Genomic DNA, 22,086 nt, shown 5'->3' with positions numbered 1-22,086 from the left:
GTGAGTTATATGAGAATTACTAGGCTAGGAGGTTGTTCAGATTTATGAAGTACTTTGTGAATTGCCTGTAGTAGTGCATACTTTTTTGAGAGACAGTGTTAAGTTGTATGGGGCATATTTGTAGCAAACTTTGCTATTTTATTTTAACACTTGCAGTTTAAGGGTTACAAGGGAGTAAGTTTGTAGCTGGAGAGGTATATGGGAGGGTTGGGAGTAAGAATCCTGTTGCAATACTAGTCTTGGTTACATCTATGAGGAAGTGTTTGGCCTTATAGAGACTTCCTGGTTTCTGATGTGCCTTTTTTATGACTTGTGATATATGAAGGTAAAATTTAATTTGGTCATCTATTATAACTTCTAGCAGTTTATTGTGTTACCAATTCAAATTTAGTATTGTTTGAGATTAGAGAAGTTATGTTTTGCTGTTAAACTGTTTTGGGTTGAAAAACATATATATTTTTTTTTTTTGGGGGGGGGGTTAAGGAAGAGTTGGGAGCTGTTGAGCCATGCTTCTAAGGAAGAGGATTGTTGGGTCAGTTGTTGCAGGGTAGATAGATTTAGCTGAGCAAATCAGTGTAGCGTTGTCTGCATGTTTGACTACAGAGTCATGCACAGAAGCTGTGTGCAAGTTATTTATGAAATGATTGGACAGTAATAGATCTAGTACTGATCCCTGAGGCACAGCAAAGGTATAGGGAGAAAGGAGGATTAGTCAATCCCCCACTTTATAGCCTGCTCTCTGTTTGATAACTATAGAACGAGTTAAATGCAGATTCTGAGGCCAGATAAGGAAAGTCTAAGCTTTTTGGAGAAGACAATATCAAAAGCCTTTGGTAAGCTGAGAAAGATGGTGGACAGCAGATTATTGGAGTTTGTGTTCAACTATGTTGAGAAAACTAGGCAGAGTTGTAGTGGTACTGTCATACGGTCTGAAACCATGTTGCATTAGAGAGAGAGGACCTTGTGTTCTAGGATGAAATTAAGAAATTAAGAGTGAATGCATTTTTCCAGAATTGTTGATATGGATGACCAGTGGCAGCTGGTGACTTCAAATCAAAGGGGGGCTGCAGGAGATAGCTGAATGGGTGGGGTCAATGGGAAGGGGTGCAGACAACTAGAAAGAGGAGGAGCTATGCTCAAAACCACAAAAACTAACTTTAATTAAATATGCTGCCCTGGGTGCCAAACCCTCATTATGAGAGTCCAATCAAGACAAATGAAGTGTAAATGAATAAAAATATTGCAATGCATTGGCTGCTTGACAGCTTACTTAATATCTAGATGGAAACAAAAAGGTTGTGAGGCATGAAAAAATAAATTACTTTTTAAATACATTACTGGAATGCCAGTCAAAATTAGGTATAAGAAAAACAAGCAGCACTCAACTCAAACCACTTCTCCTTGCACTGCAGTTCTAATTATAATTTATATTCAGCTTTATTAAAGTACCAAGTAACATGCTGAAAGTAGCAATCTCTGTGATGCCCCCACTTGTAAAAATGTTTCTTATCCAAAAAAAGACTTGCTGCCTGACAACTATCTACTTGTTTCATGGGGAAAACATGATCAAAGTAAAAAATGAAAAGCAAACAAGAAACAGGCTCAAGATACATTGCGTAAATGATTACTGTACAGGTTATGGAACACACATGAATGGCATTCTGTTTAGTTTATGGGTAAAGCCCTCAGAGATCACTGGAAGTCTCCCAAGTGTAATGAGCTTCTTAAAATAATGTAATCCTGTCCTTTATTACAAATACTGTCATATGCAATTCAATACCAAACGCTTATACATTATCTAGTTAAGTATTCTCTGCATGGCAACAACAGAAAGGCTTCAATGTTGGCAATTCTTTAACAGTATGCTTATTAAAGCTTACTTGCATGTTATGATCTCAGGCAAGCTTACCTGATGGTCATTAAAGCATTGCTACTTAAAACACAGAGCAACAGGCACTTTCTGAGTAATAAGCATAAATCAACAGTACAAAAATATGACAGAAACCAGACGATTCTGCAAAATCAAGAACAGATGAAAAGCCACGGTAGTACTTGTGTCTACCTTGGATGGGGGGATACCCTGCACATTTACACTGCATAACTGCTCTTTGCCTTGCTTGGACACATCCAGAGTCACTACATGGGGGAGTGGGGTGCAACAAGTATGTCACAATTTGAAATGTCTCTGGCTGACTGTGATGGCCCTGACACATTTGTCATACCTCTCACCCTCAGAGCAAAGCCATACATAGAAGTGGGACAAAGGCCCAAAAATAAGGACAATTTTTAAATATTGCTCTTATAAACTTAGAAAAATAATAGAATAGTAGGTCTTGCATTAGTATGAATTTTCTGAAGGATATGAAATCTGAAACTCAAATGTCTGTCATTATTTTCTAACTTCAGTCTTTAATGATTTACCACTAATTTGCCAAAAAAAAAACAATTTTATGAAAAATGGACCAAAAATGTGATGCAAAAATATAAAATTGCCACACAATACAGCTGGGAACCTGTCAAAGAAGGGACACTTTTTTTAATAATAGTACTGCTAACTTGAGCAGCTGACAAAATAAAATAATCTACATGCATTTCTGAAATAAATGTAATATATAACTGATTATTACAGTTATTTCTTAATTGTAAACCTTCCATGTTTTCTTCCAAAATTGCTATTTTGTGGAGGGATTATTAGGGGAAGAGCAACATTTTGAGCCAAATTCGGGGACAGTTGAGAGGTTTGTCTATGCCTAATTCTATAAAGCATTTTATTTGCATGTACCTCTCAACCTGTTAATGCAATAAATCTGGACAAGGCCAAATATATTGGGGGAACATATAAACAGTACTAAAAATTGCTCTTGTATAAACTGAGACAGTTGATAGAATAACAGGTCTTACTTTAGCATGCATTTTTCTGAAGGTTATGAAGTCTGAAACTGTGTCTCATTATTTAGTGACTTAATTCCTAAATGATTTTCCAGAAAATCACAAATTTTATGAGGAACAAACCAAAAATAAGAAGCAAAAATCTATTAATTCTTTGAAAATCTGGACAGTTGGGAGGTATAGTTCAGCTGGGACTGTCTTTGAGTTTGCCGCCCTTCCCCCTCACAAAATCATGGTCGAATGGAGCCCTCTCCCCTGCAGCCATTCCAATGATCCATTAATTGGCTATTTCACTCCATTTACCATAAACACTAATGTGCATACTGTTTTACTTCTATGATGATTTGGATTTCATTTGAAAGTTTTATTTTGCATTTTACAGCACAAACACTAAGACATCTGCTAAACAAAGCAATGCAGTCTCACAATGAAAACAGGCTTAGCATTAAAAACTTCTCTGCCCTTGAAACTCACATTCAATGAAACAGCATTGAAACCCACGTTCAAAGAAAATACATTTTGCCAGTGGCAGATAAAGATTAACTTTGGGCTGTTTTCAAATCATAGGCCCCTTGCACATGAAACATACATGTGCTCTTTGATGCACCTAAATTATATTCCTTGTACAATACAGTACAGTTGTTAGACGGCATTTTAAATTTATTGTTTTGAACATTTTTCCAGTAAACAATGAAACAAAATGCATGCACCAATGACAAAACTACCCAATTCAGAACGTTTCCATCATAAAAGTCTACTCAACCTTCTACAGTCCACCAGTATCAGTAAATATGCACAATCTCTGAAGTAGTAAAAGTCATCTAAATAATTCCACATTCAAGAAATCTGTAACAATGAAGAGGTTGCTGCTAGCAAACAACTTTATATGTCATTGTTTATTCATCTACAAATAAAGTGCCTGTTGCCCTTGAGGAATAAATTGCCTATGTTGCATGCATTAAAAAAAATGATAAGCTAGTAATATCGCAATAGGGACTGTATGGCAAACTGATAACAGATTCATAGTTACTACTCTAGGTATCTTTGCCAAAAAGGACTGCAGCATCTACCCACTTTACAACACAATACAGTATCAGCAATGCATCTATCTACTGTGGGAGTAGAACCCACTGCCTTCTGCATCAAAAGCAAGTATACTACCTGGTGTGCTATTAACAATGCAAGCAGACTCAGAATAAGCAGCACTAAAGTTTTGTTCCCCTGCAGCTCTCAGCTCCTTGTAAAATCTACTCAACATGCAGTTGTATCTCTGAACTTTGCAGCACAAGAAATCTGGAAAAAGCTGAAATTTATTGGGGGGGGGGACAAAAGCCCAAAAACCAGGGACACATTTTAAACATTGCTTGTATAATGTTGGAAAGTTGCTAGAATAAAATGCTGTGTTACCACCATACATTTCACTGCCACGTCTTTAACCCAGGGGACCCTGTGCAAAACAGAGAAACATACCACTATGCCAAATCAGCTGTTTTGTGAAAGAGGAAGACGAGCTTAAATGGCTACCATTTAGTGAATTCAGTTCTCAGCATAGCTGTCAATCTCTTGGCACAAAACACCTGAACAAAGCCAATAATGGGGGGAATAGAGCCCCCAAACATATTCAGTGAATTCAGTTCTCACTATAGCTCTCAACCTCTTAGCAAAAAACATGTGGACAAAGCCAGTAATGGGGGGGGGGTACAGCCCCCAAACATTCAATGAATTCAGTTCTCACCATAGATAACTCTCAACCTTAGCACAAAATACCTGGACAAAGCCAATAATGGGGGAATACAGTCAAAATAGGGACAAATTTCAAATATCCATGTTATAAACTTAGACAACTGCTAGAACAGTTTTGTGTTACCATGTACTTTCTGAAGAATATGAAGTCTAAAATTCAAATGCCTGTTATTTTTAAACATTTATCCAGGAAACTAGTCTGAAATGGAACAAAAGACAATTTTCAGCAGAGCAGGGAGAAATGCCAGACACATCTTTGTAAGATGGGAGAACATGCAGACACCACACAGAAGGCACCCCAGCCAAGAATCAAACCAGAGAACCTGTAGCTGTTGGGCAGCAATGCTACAGTGCACCACTGCACTACAGACTTTGCAAGGAAAAATGTAGATACAGAAACCACAGATTTTATAAGGAACAGAACAAATATGAGGCAAAAATCTGCAAATATTTTTAGAAATGGTGGTGGATAGGGAATTCAGGTCCTTGCCACCTGCATCCAAGGTACAGGATTCAAGCCTGAGTATCTCTATCCACCACCATTTGCTCTCTCTAGCCACCAGTATATAGTAACTGGGGCATTTCACACACACACACACACACACACACACACACACACACACACACACACACACACACACACACACACACACACACACATCCTTTGTCCAGCGGTATAATTCCTGTTACAAAGCCTTCACTTACCTGCTGTAAATACATGTCCTACCTGTTGAACAGCCAGTGACCAAACACCTACCCATTTCACGAACGAAGCAATCCAGCCAGCGACCAAAACACCTACCTGAAGCAGTAATCCATGAATGAAGCCAAGCCCCGCGCAATGAATGTCCCGCGAGAGCAGCTCACCTCTCAGTCCTCATTGGTTCTGCCTGCAGCTGAAGCAGTCCGGACCTCCTCTTCTGTGCATTCGTCACTGCACAGATTCCTGGGTGCATTGCAGCAATGACTGCTGAGTATCTTTCTGTCTCTATCCGGACTGCTGATAAAGGCAGTCTGAGGTCTTCTAATGTGTCTGCACATGCGCAGAGGAGTTGGGACTTGTGCTTTTTTTTTTTTTTTTTCTAATTTTGTTTTCTAGTTTTTAAGATTTTTCTTTTGGTTTTCTAGGTGGGAGGACTGCAGTACGGCAGTCCGATAGCATGAGCCGCCCCTGTGGATGACAGAACTTCAATGGAATAAAAAGTTGCCTAATGTGTTTTCTGAAGTAAAACAATTTCCATGAATTTAATGACCATTGTTAGTTTACTAACTAAAAACCTTAACCTTAGTTGTGATATAAATAGGACCTGCTGGAGAGATGGGTATTTATCCCATAGATTACCCCTTCTCTGGAACAGGCTCTCCAGCAGTAGAGTTCCTCCCTAATCCAATTTAAGTGTAACTTGGACACTTGGATGGGGAACAGGAAATTTGCCCTTGGTTTGGCACCTATGTCCCTAATGGACACAGGCAGCCCATTAATGATTCATGTCCCAGGCCCTTGCTTGTAAATGTTTCACCTCCTAAGCCCCTGTTTACACTTATCAAGAGTACTTGTCAGAGATTTGGGATGCATGGCTAAGCTTAAATAGGCCCTTGTAGTGGTTAGCCTAGTATACACCAATGAACCTATGAATCTGCAAACAAAACTGTTGCCTTTTCTCAAAATATTCAGATTGTAGTAGAGACAGATGAAAATGTCCCACCAGTTTCAGAGGTACGCTCATGCTGTCTACAGTTAAGTCTTGATGTCCAGTTTCGTTTGTCTTGTCCACGCATCTTGTTTAACCTTATGGCACCCAAATGCAAAGTACTGACATCATTATCAATTACATGGGACATTTCTGTAGATAGGCAGCACTTAACAAGAACAGTAAGGGTTCTGTTGTTTTCTATGAGCATCCTCATGATGTGCCTACTGGAACTTCTTCCTAATGTAAGGTGCTTTAATTAGCTACATGTGCAAAGTATCTGAATCTTGAGCTGTAATATATACTAAGATTCTTGACCCACAATATGTTATTTTTTTCCAAAACATGAAAACAGTTTGTCATGGGTAGCAATTTATTAATTATCTTCTGTGTTTTTCAGATTTTTCTGGAACATTGTGTAATGTCATTTACATGGTTTTGAACTGTTAACCTTGCTTGTCTGAAACTTCACAAATAACGTTGCACAGATTCAAATGCCCACATGCTCTCTCTCCTGTTCTTTTGCAGAAAATGTTTTGTTATATCATTCAACATTTTAATGCCTTTTAGAAACACTAAACTGTATCTTAATCATATGAACATTTAGCATTTTGTTTCATATTTAAAGTGCAGAACACTGAAGCTCCAGCAGCCGAAACATGATGGAATCTTAGACTTTCTAATCCCATGACTTTTTTTTCTAAGTATAGAGACCACCACTTCTGTTTATCAGATCATAAACCTAACCTGCAGTTCTGTACAACTAGAAAAATGTGTTGCCAGGAACACTGTAAACCGGGGCATGTTGAAACATGCTCACTGTCTAAGCTATTTTAAACAAACTGTTCTTAAATGCAAGCAGACAATACATTTATAACATATTGTGCAAGAAAAATAAACAGTGTGCATAATAACTATTGTGCTGTCATTTAGCCATGTTATCTTTAAAGCTACATCCCGTATATTGCGCATAATTACAGGACAGTGTGTAAAAGGACGAAGAATTTACTCGAGCAAAAAAAGCAGCTTTTCAGCACCAGAGAATAACTGTGACCAACAGGAATACAGCACCGAACCATCTGGATTTCCTGAGTTGTACAGGTAGTACAAATTTTCTTAAAACTTCAGATAAGAGCAATATTGTTCATCAAAAACAAACAAATTTGATACAACATTATTATTTCTAAATATGGAAAAAGCAATATTTAAAAATGGAAAAGTAATGGCAATTTAGTATTTTCTTCTTTTTTCAAATGATGGTCTTCAAAATACAATATAGACACATGCAAGAAAATACAGTTTCCTGTGTATCTTATTTTAGCAGAATGATGTTTTACAGACACTGCAGATGTGTATCTTTTGTGCAGCAGAGTTTACTGTTTTGCTTCCTGTTGCATGCCAGCTCTGCATTTAGTTGTCAGCTATTCCATAGATAGTGCTAATTGGCAAAAGAACCTTAATTGCACATTAAATAGTGCACATTGACCCCCTCCCCCCACTGTGACATAAAAGTAGATTTTGGGTGGCACATGACATAAGAAAGCAAATGCAAAACTACGTAACATTTTATCCCATTCACTGCTGAATCCTAACAAGGTTATATAAACTGTTACTCCATTTGCAAAACAGAAGAACATTTCTATTATGCTATCAGATACCTGCAGCTTAGCAATACTAGGGGCCAATCTGAGAGTGCTTTCTCATTTTTAAATAAAGAACATTAAAAACATCATTATTGCAACAGCTCAGCTCCTATGTTGTCTCCAAAATAAATGAATCATTCAGCTTTAAAGTTGATTAATTACACAAGGCATGCTTATGCTCTTCATAGCAGCTGGTAAATTGGGGAAGGGAAGGGGACAGCTTGAGGTTTCAGTACAGACTCACTAACAAAGTTGCTACTGGGCCAGCTTAATTTTTCTGAGTGAAGTTCAGTGGCACTTAACAGTTAAAAGTTGCCGATAGCCGTTGCTTGCAAGTAAGTCCCTTTACTTAAGGTACATCAACCTCCAAGCTTGCTATTTTAAGTAAACTAAGGCAGGAACACAAGCAACTAATTGAAAACATTTTTAGTGTTGTAGAAATCAGTGAAAGACAAAGCAGCTTTTGTTTTCAAAGAGCTGCATTGTTTCATTCTGAGTACAGCATCTACATGCTCCAAGATGCAGCTTTTCCCATTTTGATATGTAACTGATGACAAACATCAGTGCCACCTTCATCTTAATGACACTTTATGACTGTCCTCCTGAAATGGAGAAATTTGTCTGCTTATGTGTCAGACAAGTTGTATTATTGCATAGATGTATGATATTATGGTAATTACACTCATTCACATTATTTTCCTAAACTATTGAAAACCAACCATCTTGTGTCCTTCAGTAGCACTGTAGCTGATTTCAGAAAAGATATAGGAGCTGACTGGAACCTGTCAGAACTTCTGATAGTGCAAATCCTGGTACTTTGAAAAACTAAGTGCAATATTGTTTTAAATAACAGCAATATGTAAAACTTACTGTTACATCATTAAAAGTTTGTTGTTGCCAAGGCCCCTCTTGTATTTGTATATACTGATTCTTAAGATTATTATACCTTGAACGTGATGGGATTTTTTGAGATGCAGTCATTTAAAAATTAGTGCATGTTTTCTAGTTCTGAGGTTTGCATTTATAATCCTTGAACAAACAATGAGAACACATGATGAATATAGCAACCCCCCAAACTGTTTTCATAAATCTTTGAAAACAAAAGTTTGCTGTCACTACTGTCCATACGCAGACCACCACCCTTGCACACTTATCACCATTTTTACTATCTGAAGCTCCATCCTTCCTAAACCAAAAGTGTATTTTTATACCTAGGAGGTAAATCATTAATTTAAGTGGACTGTTATGCTTTTCTCTCTAACTCTGGATTTGTACTATTAAATCAGCACTTGGTCATATTTTAATATTTCATGTCACAATTTTAAGTTGCCATCTACAGGGCCCATCTTCATAAACCATGTCACTATCAATGTACAGTTAAGTTATGAATTCCACATGTCCTAACTATGAAAGCCATGCTCAGGACAAAGCTGCAGCAATAAAGGGATAGTTTTGGGGTACACTGAGACGAATACTCTGAAAACATTTGCCAAAATGTTTTCATAACATACAAAATTCTCAGTCTGCATTAAACCAAAGAGATGTTTATACTTTGTGCATTTTAGTCCCAGCCTTTTTGCGTACATGTGTGTGAGACCTGACTTCAGGAGCCTCCTAACTGCCAGTGTACTGGTCTGTAGAGCAGACTAGGACTCCGTGAAAGAAGGAGTTCTGCAGTACAACTGCTACATTTCAGTAAGTGACACTCATGAAGATTTCTGTGAAACTACTACCAAAAACTATTGACAAGTAGCAAATGTGACCCCGTGTTTCATTTGATGTATTCTTTGTCATACCCTTTACCTGTTCAGCAAGTTACATACAGATTTGGAAAGTGGATGCACAATGAATCATTCCACTGACATTGTGCACACCTTTTTTGTAATGCTGCATTTTTAGATGAACAAAAGAGAAAAAAAATAGTAGTGCGTTGATTTAGCTAATTCTTTAATATGCAAATTCATGTCCAACCCTATACTCACTGCCCCTGTCATCTCCTTTGAATTCTTTTTTTTGTAAATGTAACAACAGTTTTGTTGAGGATTATTTCATAACCCCAATGTCCTGTCAGTAAAAAATACATTCTTAAATAACACTTAGTCTAACTTTCATTTGCTACCAGTGTGCCCTCCTTTCCCCTCTGTTCTTCTGTCCTTAGCCTGTCCTTTTGTTTCTTCAGAATGTAAATACCTGGTGCTTTAACTCTATCTTCATATTCTAGTTTTAATCAGGTATGTAAATAGGAACTCTGCAACTCTAACCAGCACTACAATTACAGAAAACATTTCAAGTCATCCAAATCACAGAAACATTACAGAAGAACTTGATAAAGCTGCAAACAAAATTGTAACCCCATATCTTTATGAGATAGAAAGGTCCCTGCATCTTCCAATCTTTCATTTAACAAATTCTGATGTGGAGTACCAGTCCAGTTGCTCATTTGAGCATTCATAAAATGAATACAGTCTGTTCCTTCCACTTTCTCTGGTGCATCATAAAATCTCAGGTTTTCTCTGCATGCTTTGTCATCTAACACTACCATTTTTTGAAAAGATTTTCTTCAGATCTCTCATATTCAGCCACACTTTTCTTGATTTCAACCTCTAATTTTTGCATTTTTATTAGTTCACCTAATAGCTACTTAAAGATTCTTCTATTTTTCCAGTCTTTTGTTATTTGAGTTGATACATTTTTTTCAATTGTTTCTTTTATTTTAATCAGCTCTGAGTACATTTGATTTATTTATCCTCTAAATTATTACCAAAATTGAAGCTTGGACTGCTTTTGCAGAACAACAACATGATTCCTCCCAGCCCATGTTTTCTTTTCACCTCATCTGGTTGAATTTCTTTCATATTCTCTAAATTTCTTCTTTGCTGGCATCCAGGCAGTATCTTACTTGCTAGTAACCAAATTGTGCTCAAGCTGGCAGAATTACTTGCTCTTATTTCTTAGTTTCTTTTTTTCACACTGGGAGAACTAAAATTAAGCTGCTGATCAGTGTGCAGCCATTTTGGATGTCCTTAGTATATATAATGTTGATGGGAAAATTTGGTTTTCCAGTTTCCAGGTTACGGCAATCTGTGGCACAGTACATAGTTCAAGAGTAACAGTCTAAAATGTAGATGAATCATACTGTCCTGCCTTAATAATGTCAGGAGGTACAACATTATTATACATTTATAACCCTTAATACCACATTCATTAATTTTTATGCCACTTAATCATGTTTGGGCAGCTGAACCATTTCCTGTAAATCATTTATTGATTCCCATAAGCCTTAAATAATTTTATATTAGTAACACATGTTGTACTTTCACCCCACAGTGATGTCATTCCAATCTCTCAAAAGGCAAATTCTCTAAAACTGAGAATTTTTTTTTGTACCAAAGAAAGAAGGAACCCTCAAAATGGGTGCTGTTAATTCTAAGATTGTCTCATTCCAAGTTTCAGATGGCAGCCTGTCTGGAAATAGCAACGGAGTTTAGTCACACTCCCCAACACACACACCAAAAATGTACAAATGATTACTTTCCACTTCATCTATCTTATCAGCCCACCAAGATTCTGTGGACAAGACTAAAAGGTATTTCTTTAGAAAAACTGTGTAATCTAAAAGGTCAGCCTATTTTAGTTTAGTGTTTTGCACAAATATTTCATACCATGTGAAAAATTCATGCAAAATATCTACTTGAGCAAATCAGATGAGATGACACCACCAAGTATGGCTACAGGGTCAGATTGTTTTGCTCTGATGCAGTACACAGTACTTTGTGTAGAACACATTATTTATAGCAGTAAGACTGTAGAACAAAATCCATCATTTGGCCTTTTCAGACGGCATAATAAAATAGTTTGACCCAAATATGTTCTTAATAGAAAACTACAAAGAAGTACAGTAACTACATGACAAATGTGCATGACTGGTTAACTGTACATTTTTTATCAAGAAAACCTAGGACTAGGTAAAATATTTGAAAGTTACTGGTTCCGGTGATCCTGATGTCCTTATTAAAGCAAAGTGTTTGTTTTGGGAATACTGCATAGAATACAAACTAAGTGCCTTGGTCACTGTCTATGCAATACGCTGTTAAAGTTTCAAAATGAAATCTTTTTCATGTGTGGTGTGGTAGCAGTGTGAGTAGAGTGGACACCTAGAAAACCACCTCTAAAAACCAGTGAAAACAAACCAACTTAATCAGATAGTTTCCATACACAATTTTCAGCATCTTCAAACGCATCTTCTAAGCATTGTAACAACAACACACAACTATTAAGCATGACTGAAACTTCAGTGGTTCTATTAGTGAGTATTTGGCTGTCAGCATTTTGTAAAGTGTTTGCAAATAACTGTCATGTGAAAGCAGTACTAAATAGCTACTGAAGTATATTAATGCTAATCTTCTTGTATATAATGTAGTGAATTGTACAGATACTCATGTAAATCTGCAGTAGTTATATGTCTGTAACTGAAAATGACTGTTGGTTTGAAATGCAAGTCAGAAGGTACCCTGTTTTGTAAGTTTTTTTTAAAGAAAAAACATTAAAGTATCCCTTATGACTTAGGCAATCATACAGTTATATAAATGAAAACAAACCATATTGACACAATCCCAGTTGCAAGCATTTTATATCACAAACCAGGTTGACATAATTCTAGTTGCAAATATTTTACATCACTTATAATCTACCCAGTCACTGTCATTCAAACATGGCATAGCTCATTCAAGTCCTGCCTTCTTTTAAACATCATTCCTCCCTTGTATGTATTGTTCCCACATTTCCTTTTTTCCTACTCTAATTTGCTGCTACCCTTTTCTAAGGATCCCAATTCTAGTTGTTTTATTTCTGTTACTATATTCACTACTCCTAGTACAGTTGGTTTAGACTTTGATTTCCATTTTCTAGTAATTGCTTTTTTTGGCAGCCACCATAATTAGACTCGGCAAGGCCTTATTATGTCTAGGCAGTTCTGATTCTGTATCATACCTCAGAAAATTAATTTCCCTAGTTTCATCAATTTGCTCACCCAGCATCTCTGACAGAGTAGTCTGCAGGGAATCTTTAAAGTCTGCTAAGTTATTACAGTCCCAGAAAATATGTTCCCAATTACCTCTTTCTTTCCCATCACACCTCCAACATTGTCTACCTGAGGAAAAATTCTCTGGAGTCTACTTGAGGTATAAAAATATCTAATTAAACATTTCCAAGCAAAAATCCTAAATCTTCAGATTTTGTTGCAGGTTTGTGAGACATACATATATTCCCCATTGTTTCTTTGTGAATTGCTTATCCAATCTCTCTTTCCAATCATTTCGAGCCTCTCCTGATTGATTCTTATAGTTATGATGCAATATTTTGTATGCTCTACTAATTATTCCCTTTTTAACTGCAGCTTCTTTTCTACATTCTACTAAAATCCCTACCAGTGATGGTCTGTTGTTTAGGACCCCCCTATTTTTCTCTTTGCCTATATTCTGACATCTGTCCTTGACAGAGAAGGCTATCTCTAACCTGCCATCCAAATAAACTATTGGTGTTTTCCCATTCTGTTGCCTTTCCTTCTCTAGTTATTTTAACCCAATACCTTGTTTTCTTTGCCAGTTTTCTCCAATAAATTCCAGCCCCCTCTTACCTTTTGTCTGTATCCCTAAGTGCAGTCATCTCTATCGGAAGAATCGCTTTTCTCCATTCCTGTGTTGGCTTAGTTCTTAGAACACTTTCTCCTACTTTATGAATATAATATTCTGTATGATTATTGGTATTCTCCTTAAAGGCCTGCATCCAAAATCCCAGTCTCTCTTTATTTCTTGAACCCCCCCCCTTTCATCATCACCCCTTTTTACTTTGAATTACAGTTTTCTGCTTGTGCTATGTATAGGAGCCTTGACTGTGTTGCTGTGAAATACCATTTCAAATCAGGTAATCCAAATCTGCCTTGTTCTATTCAGTTTATCCCACTTGACTCTTGCTGCCTTCTCCTTCCCAGATAAAATCTTTCAGATCTTTATTAATTGCTATACACAACTTCTCCTCTGGTTGATAAAATATGCATTACCTGTGTATAAGACTAAAGTGGCTAAAAACATTTTAACTGTTTGTATCTTACTATCCATATCCATATAACAGAGCTTCCATTTTCTGTTTTTGCATTATATTTTCTTTAGTCTCTTCTCGCGTATCCTTAGCAACCACACCTGAGTCATTTTTAATCCATACTCCTAAGTACTTAGTTTCATCATATCCCCATAAATATGGATATTGCTGAACCAATTTGTGTATGGGTACATAATTTACTGCTATTGCCTTTGTTTTAACTTCATTCATTTTATATCTTGAAAAGATTTGAAACTGTCTCAGAATGTTCCACAGCACTGCAATGTCCTTTTCTGGTTTTGTCGGGCATAAAATAATATCTGCAAATAGAGCCAGATTTTCTTGACTACCATGCCAATTATATCCTTGAATTTCTGAGTCCCTTATTTTCTTTGCCAGTGGTTCTAAATATAATGCAAATAACAACAGGGAGAGAGGACACCCTTGCCTGGTTCCTCTGCACAAGCAGAAATTTTCAGAGAGAACCCCACCCACTTTAATTTTCATCTCTAATCCCTAATATATCCTCCTAATCGATCTTATAATTTTATCAGGAATGCAAATGCTTCCAGTGCCCTGCTCATAATGTCTCAGCCTACTTTGTCAGATGCTTTCTCTACGTCAATGCCCACCACCAGCAGTGGTATTTTCTTACATTCTGCTTCCCTTTGTATCATCAATCTTCTGTTAATGTTGTCAAATGTTGGCATCCCCTCCACAAAACCACATTTATCCATATCTATCAATTGTGGCATCATTTTTGTTATAATTTTAGCCATTATAGACAAAAACACTGTATAATCATGAATGGAGAAAAATGATAGGAAACAACCAGAGGAATAAATGCACCACCAGTCATTGCTAAAACCAAAGCAACAATAATAAAACATGAAAACCACTGGTAGAGCAACCCAAGGCAAAATAAAAACATAGAAGAATTTTTATTATGTGAGCGCTTTCACGGCTATTTCTGTATTTAACTTTTTTGCAATATTTATATACATGTGCTTTGTCTTTAAGAACAGTTTCTGGTTAATTGCATAATTTAATTAGAAATGTGATTTTATTGACTGTGATTGATTTAAATATTGCAATGGTGGTTTCATTGTCATTGTCTGATGAAGCAGCAGTGTTAGCCATGAAAGTGCTCACATAATAAAAATTCTTTCATGTTTTTATTTTGCCTTGGGTTGCTCTACCAGTGGTTTTTGTGTTTTACTTTATAATCATGGCTTAGTATTGAAATGGGCCTGTATGAAGCTGGATCTGATGGATCTTTACACTCTTTAGGTATTACAGCTACCACCACTTTCTTCCAGGATGTTGGCACTTCTCCTCTTAAAATACGGTTAAAAAATCTTTCAGATCTTTATCGTTTTTTTCCTCCCAACTTCCAAACTTCCACAGGAATACCATCTATTCTTGGGGACTTTCCTGTAGATTAGTTATACATCCCCATTTTTATCTCATCTCCTCCTTATCCTAACTGTTAGTAATTATTAACAATAATTGAGCCTCATCTACCTCTAACCTTAGCAAATGTAATTATTCCATAAACATTTCCATTTGTATTTTTTCTTGATTTCCATATTTGTTTGCTGTACACAGACGTTCACAGAATTTCTGAAATATTTCTAAGACCTCTACAGGATTTCTTGTTACCTTCCTTGTTATAAGCTCTCTAAGCTCGGTGACTGCTCTTTCTACTTTCAGTCTCCTGAGTCATTTTGCTAAAGATTTTTGTGCACTAGAGTTATTATCAAAAAACAGTTGCTTAACAGCAATCTTTCTAAACTCGTGCATATTATGTAGGTAATCCATTATTTTCCATTTTGCATTCGGCAGATGCTTCTCTTCTTGTTCTGTGAGATTCCCCCATTCTGCCATACTTTAACATTTGTCAGTCCCACTAAATAATTCTTGCTACTTCTTAACCGCATCTCCCTTTCTTATTTCCCCCTATTTTTAAACTCCACTTGAATTTTATCCCATTTCTTAGCTATATTTTTAGAAGAAAATTATGTTTTCTCTAATAGCTCTGAATATTTTCCAGTATCCATTCCGTAAATTGCTCTCTTTTCAACAGATAGGTGGAAAGTGGCAGTGTTAAATTTTTATTTTTTTACACCGTGCTTTTATTTTAGTTATTGGTGTATGATCTGAAATATTTATTGTGTGGGTATCAAGACCTTCAACTAAATGTATGTGTTCATGTGAAATGTAAGTTCTGTCTAGCCTAGCACAGTTTCTGTATCTTGGGGAATAATATGTAAATTCATTCCAAACTCCTAGTACTGAAGTCGCATCTTCCCTGCTAAATATTTTCATAAATATCTCCAAAAGTCTATCCTCCTCTGTTATACTTTCCCTTCTGGTACCCCAGATGCATCTTCACTACTACAAATCAAATTCCATTCCCCACCTATAAGTAATGTTCCTTGCTGAAAGGTAATTATTTCTCCCAGAATTTTCATGAGCCCCATTATAGCAGTTTTAGGTGCAATATAAATACATGTCAGTGTAATCCCCCTCCCTTGCCAGTAGCCACTTAGTATCACAAATTTACAATTATTATCTTTTTCATCTTCTTCTATATCAGTATTGGAGCCCCTCTTGCAATTAATATAAGTACTCCTGTTTTCCATTTTATCCCAGGTATTCCACTGAATAACCATCCTGTAAACCTTTCTTTATCAAATTCACATGTTCATTTCTTTCCAAGTGTGTCTACAATAGCATAACTATTTGCACTCTGCATTTTTAATATAATTCATTACTCTTTTTTTTTTGTATCTATCTGTGAGACCATTGACATTTAAATACATAACAGAAAGCATCATTGTATTAAAAAGTTATTATTCCCACTTTTATGTACAACAGCTTTTTTGTTAAATGCCTAGTTCCATCTTCTGTGTAACATGCATACAGTGTTTGGCAGATTGAACCTTTATACATTTGTTTTTTTTTTGTCATATCCATTTGAGCCTGTGTCACATCTTACAAAATTTTTTGTTTTATTGAAAGCTCTCAAAAAACAAACTCCCAGTATCCCTCTAAAACCTATTAATTTAATACTAACACACAAAACTATGCACATCTTCAAATATTGAAGTTTTATCCTGCTAATACAAACAAATGTCCCAAACTGACAGCTACGGTCACAAACTTGAGCTAACCTAAGGGGAAGTTTATCTATGGTAAGTGCTGTCTGGTTTTGTTTTATCTTTATAGATCTCCCTCAGTGCTTTCAGATAACATCACCTCCTAGCCAATTTCTATTTTTTTTCTAGCTAATTTCTCTTTTATCAGATTGTTACCATGGGGATATGAGGACCAGATACAGAACTGCTACAAAGCATACATTTATTTGCTTGAAAAAGCCTTATGATATTCAATATTCTTTTGTATTTACTTGCTTTCTCTTAAACCTTGTTACTAGATCAAGCAAAGGGCCCCAGCCCAATCAGCCCCCCCACTCAAGAATGAGAAAAACATTATTTTTTCTTTTCTCGTGCTCTTTTAATCAGAAATTTCTTCTTATTTTATTTTTTTTTTACATTGCAGTGCCTACATTTCTTAATACTGAGCAAGGAGAGAGAGAGCAGAAGGGGAAAAAATAGCAGCACCTGTTTACAATAGTATGCCCATTATACTTAAACTAACCAAGAAAACTTTACTTTACTTTATAGCATGCAAAGAAAATCTTGCACTATAGAAATAGTACTATTAAGAAAGAATTTGTTTTACTTATAGTTAACTTTATCCATCCTCTTCCCCTCCCCCAAGTAATTTTTGGAACATTAATGACACGAAGTAGGGCACAAGTCCACCAAAGTCCAAAAAAGTCTAATGTTTCCAGATTTTCTTGTTCTGTCATATTTCAGAAATATTCCACAAATATAATTATAGCTTTGTAATCCCACATTTGTCAATTTCTAAGTTTTATTCTTGTTCATATTCATCTCCCAAATCCTGTCTCTGCTTCATTTCCAACATACTGCCAATTCTTGTAGTCAACTCTCATGCTCCCTTCCTTCTCTCCAGCATTTCCATTCAAACATTGAAAAAGATTTCACTGACACATTCTCTCTGTTGTCTTTGTTACCAGAAGAACAAGAAATAGAATCTCCTCTTGTTTCACAACTCACTTTTTGTTAGACAAACGTTTGTATTTCCTTCTTGGCATGTACTTCATCAAAAAATGCTTTTATACCTCCAGGGAAGAATTTTTGATGATAGCTTAGTACAGCAGTTTGAATTTCACATCTGCTTCTCGACATTCCCTAAATAGTGGAATAAATGTACTCTTCTACTGCCTGGTGTACAATGAGTAATCATTCTCCACAAGCACTCTGCTGTCTCCCACTTTTAGCACTTTGTCCTCTTGCCACAGTTTTATCAGCATCAACTCCTTCTGCTGGTAGGATTGCATATTTACTATTAAATGTCTAGGTTGCATTCTCATAGCCAGGTTTGGAGCATACACACAATGTGCCGTTTCAACTAACATCCCCTTTTGTGGAATACCAGTCCAGTTTCTTATTTGTGCTGTCATAAAACTAATACAGTCCATTCCTTCCGGCTTCTCTGGTAGAGCTGAAAATCTCAGGTTTACCATATGTGCTGTGTCCTCTTTTTTTTCTGTTATTTTTTTTAAACATCTCTTTTGAGCTGTTTCATATTCAGCCAGGCCTTTCTTCATTTCACTTCTGATTCCTGCAGTTTAATCACCTCATCTGAATATCTATTTAAAGCATCTTCCATTTTTCCTGCCTTTTGTTGTTTGAATTGATATAGTCCATCAGTGTTTCATTTACTTTAACCAGGTCTGTGTGCAGTTGTATGTTTTCCTCAAGGTTTACTGGAAGTTATGTCTGGAACTTGCACTGTTTTTTGCTGAACAGCTGCAAAACTTTTCCTAGTCAGTGTTATTCCTCACCTTTTGTAGCTGATTTCCTTTCAGGCCCTCTGTATTTGTTTTCCTGGCATCCAGGCAGTACACATACTAGTCAGTTACTTAAATGTACACAGAAACACAAAAAACTACTGTCCACCTCTGCTGAGATCCTGTTTTCATACTAGGAGAGATGAATTAAGCTGTTGTTCAACGTGCAGCCATCTTGGGAGTCCACAGAGATTGGCAGTTTTATGAGACTATTACTGATGCATATTTATATTCTGTAAGTATTTAACACATTTTGCAAGTCTCTTTTTTGTAAATGTTGATTTAAAAAGTTGTTGTTGCCACCTAGCCTGAGTCATGGCTGAAAATGATCTTCAGTTTCTCAGTTAATGGACAAATAAATAAATCAACAAATGGAAATAAAATAAGTTATCTTCAAACAAAAAAATTACCAGATTTGCAGAGATATACCCCCGGATTTACTAATCTGCCATGCAGGACTAAACTAGTCCTGCACGTAAGCGGCAGTTTAAGAGGAGGACAGCAGCGCACCATGCATATTAATGAAGGGGCGTTGCCTGAGCTCCAAATCCTACACTGAGCGTGGACAAGTGCAGCGGGTGTGCCTGAGAGCAGAGCTCTCAGAATAAACATGCCCATGCAAAGTAGAACAGAAGAAAGTGTAAATAAATGAGCAAGACCGCTCTTAGGTGTCCGCATATCCCCACCAACAGTCCCCATGTGTTCAACAGCAAAAGTACATTGAAATAAAACAAATAAACCCTTGTATTTATTGTTTTTAAGACCCCGAGTACAGCTAACCATAGGTGCGAGGGTTTGCCCATCGCTTGGCTACGGTTAAAGCAGCTGAAAAGGCCGAAGAGGATAACAAGGAATATATATGCAAATGAAGCAGCACAGCAATTGTGTAGTGGTTAGAGCATCCACCTAACAAACAGGCATTCCTGGTTCGAGTTCCACTGCAGTACATATCATTTTCCATGTGAAAACTGTATATGAACATATTTTAACATTTTTTTGCCGTATAACCTACATAATAACATTTAAATGTGAACTGGAGTACTGCATGAAATGCACATGTGAAGTGTCAGTGTCATAATGAATAGGGCACTAGTAAGCAGGCTTAAGCACAAATAAGCAGTAGTAAGCGTGTCTAAGTGCATTTGCACTGGGGTAAACATTGCCTACACAGATTAAGCAAAGTAGAAACAGTGTAAAAAACTGTAACCAGATGTTAGCAGTGCTTACCATCTCGCAAACCCACGCATACCTGCTTACAGCTGCTTTAAAGTGCCTTAAACACTCTGGATCCAACGGCCCATGTTCTGCCCAGCAACAAAATAAACTGCCTCTGCAAGGCTCAAGCTCAGGACCCTGTACACTATAGTCACAGTAGTTGACCACTAAGCCATCATAGCAATAGATATGCATGAGGAATCAGCAAAGGCATTCTCACCACAGGAACATCAAACCAAACATGTGAACTGAATCTATGTACAGTGTGATGTTGGATACCTGCCACAGAACATAAATATGTGAACTGGAGTACTGCAGTAAGCATAGATTTGAGGTGTTATTGTAATAAATTGTAGAAGCCCCCAGGTCCACATACAGTGTATGTACACAGGAATTATGGATACCAGACACATATATAACCTGTAATGAAGAATAAATCAATGGCAAATGGCAAATATAGTGCTAATTAACTATTAAACAATGCTAACCGCAGCACAGCTCAAGTTAGTAAGTGTAAGCAATGTGTAGGGGAGCCAATGCAATCTGCCTAGTGGTATACCTCTTTAAGCAGTGCCAACCTCATGTAAGCAGGTCTGCTCATAGCTTAGCCTTTTCAAAACTGGCCAATCATGGGGAAGTGTGGGAAAATGGCTGTATGTAAACCCCACAGGCGGGAATACTATCCATAACTGGTTGTAGCTTACTACTGCAGGCAGAATGGCTGGTGTGGGTGAAGGCAATCAATTTAGAGCACAGTGCTGGGGCATCCAGGAGTCAAAAATCATGGTATGGCTCCTGGTAAAACACCATGATCAGAGACTACTGCAGGGCCAGTACCAGGGCTCGCAGTATAAAACAGAGGCCTGGGACAGTCTCGCCCATGATCTCACCAGTGCCACAGGTATCCCCCGGGCTAGTGAGCAGGTCACGCACCACCATGCTGACCTGAAGCGGTGGAGGGGGGATGTACTGGAACAATGGATCCAGGAGTCTCGGCAGATGCCCAATGCCCCAGGACTCAGTAAGTACTCATTCTACTAAGTAGTAAATAATTGCCTAGCTTGTGTATACTATGGATAGTTATGGCTAAATATCACCACATTTCTCTGACAGCTGCAGATGAGTGGGCTGCAAACCAGTAAGCCCATGATGCTAGGCTACAAAGGCTGTGTTGCGAGGCAGGTTAGTAATCAGTCTGCATGTACTGTCATAACAAAGAGCCTTAGAAAGTGTTGCACCAGTAAAAATAAATGTGTAATAGTCTGTGAATAAAGGTATAACCCCTGGAGTGCTTCTGTTTACTCTTCTCTCATATGTTGGCGATCTGTTCCATACTATAAATAGTACTGTTGTATCTTAAGCAGTGTCACCCACACCATGGTATACAGATAAAATGGGCATGAAGTCCTGCATAACAATGTTGGAAGTGCCAAGAGGTTAGTTATATTGTACAAGTTAAGGAGACTTGGATAGAAAACAGTCAAAAGCTTTACATCAGTTCCCTGATAGCACAGTGTACTGTGATGTTAGCTATAATATTTTGTCACACACAGCAGGGGTTTGAATCCTGGGAGTGCTACTAAGTTGTATGCATAATCATACCCCACAACTTTACAGATTTTGATACAATGTTCAGATAAAAAGCTGTATGCATACTTACACCCAACAACAGTACAGAATTTGCTAGAATGTTCAAATTGTAAGTTGTATGCATATTCATACCCCACAACTGTTCCAATCTGTCTAGCATGTCCAGATAAATGGCCAATATCACCAGCTTGGTACCCTATTCCCCTGAAAATCCAGTGTGATGTTCCAAGAAATATAGGCAGTTGTCAGTGGCATATAACTGATATTCAAACGT

The 22,086-nt window shown here is 37.1% G+C and overlaps 1 protein-coding gene across 1 annotated transcript in view; it reads left to right on the top strand.

Moving 5' to 3' along the window:
- LOC122790593 (centrosome-associated protein 350-like) overlaps positions 1-22,086 on the top strand; it is a 289,372-nt gene that overhangs the window by 26,556 nt on the left and 240,730 nt on the right. The window contains exon 2 of the mRNA XM_044058120.1: positions 7,304-7,424. Within this exon, the coding sequence (XP_043914055.1) occupies positions 7,304-7,424 (121 nt within the window). The remainder of the gene's footprint in view (positions 1-7,303; positions 7,425-22,086) is intronic.

The sequence above is a fragment of the Protopterus annectens genome, chromosome 16.part0, assembly GCF_019279795.1.
Source record: "Protopterus annectens isolate FY-2018-M chromosome 16.part0, PAN1.0, whole genome shotgun sequence".
NCBI lineage: Eukaryota > Metazoa > Chordata > Ceratodontiformes > Protopteridae > Protopterus > Protopterus annectens.
Note: the sequence above shows the minus strand (reverse complement) of the source record. Positions and strands in the feature narration are given on the sequence as shown.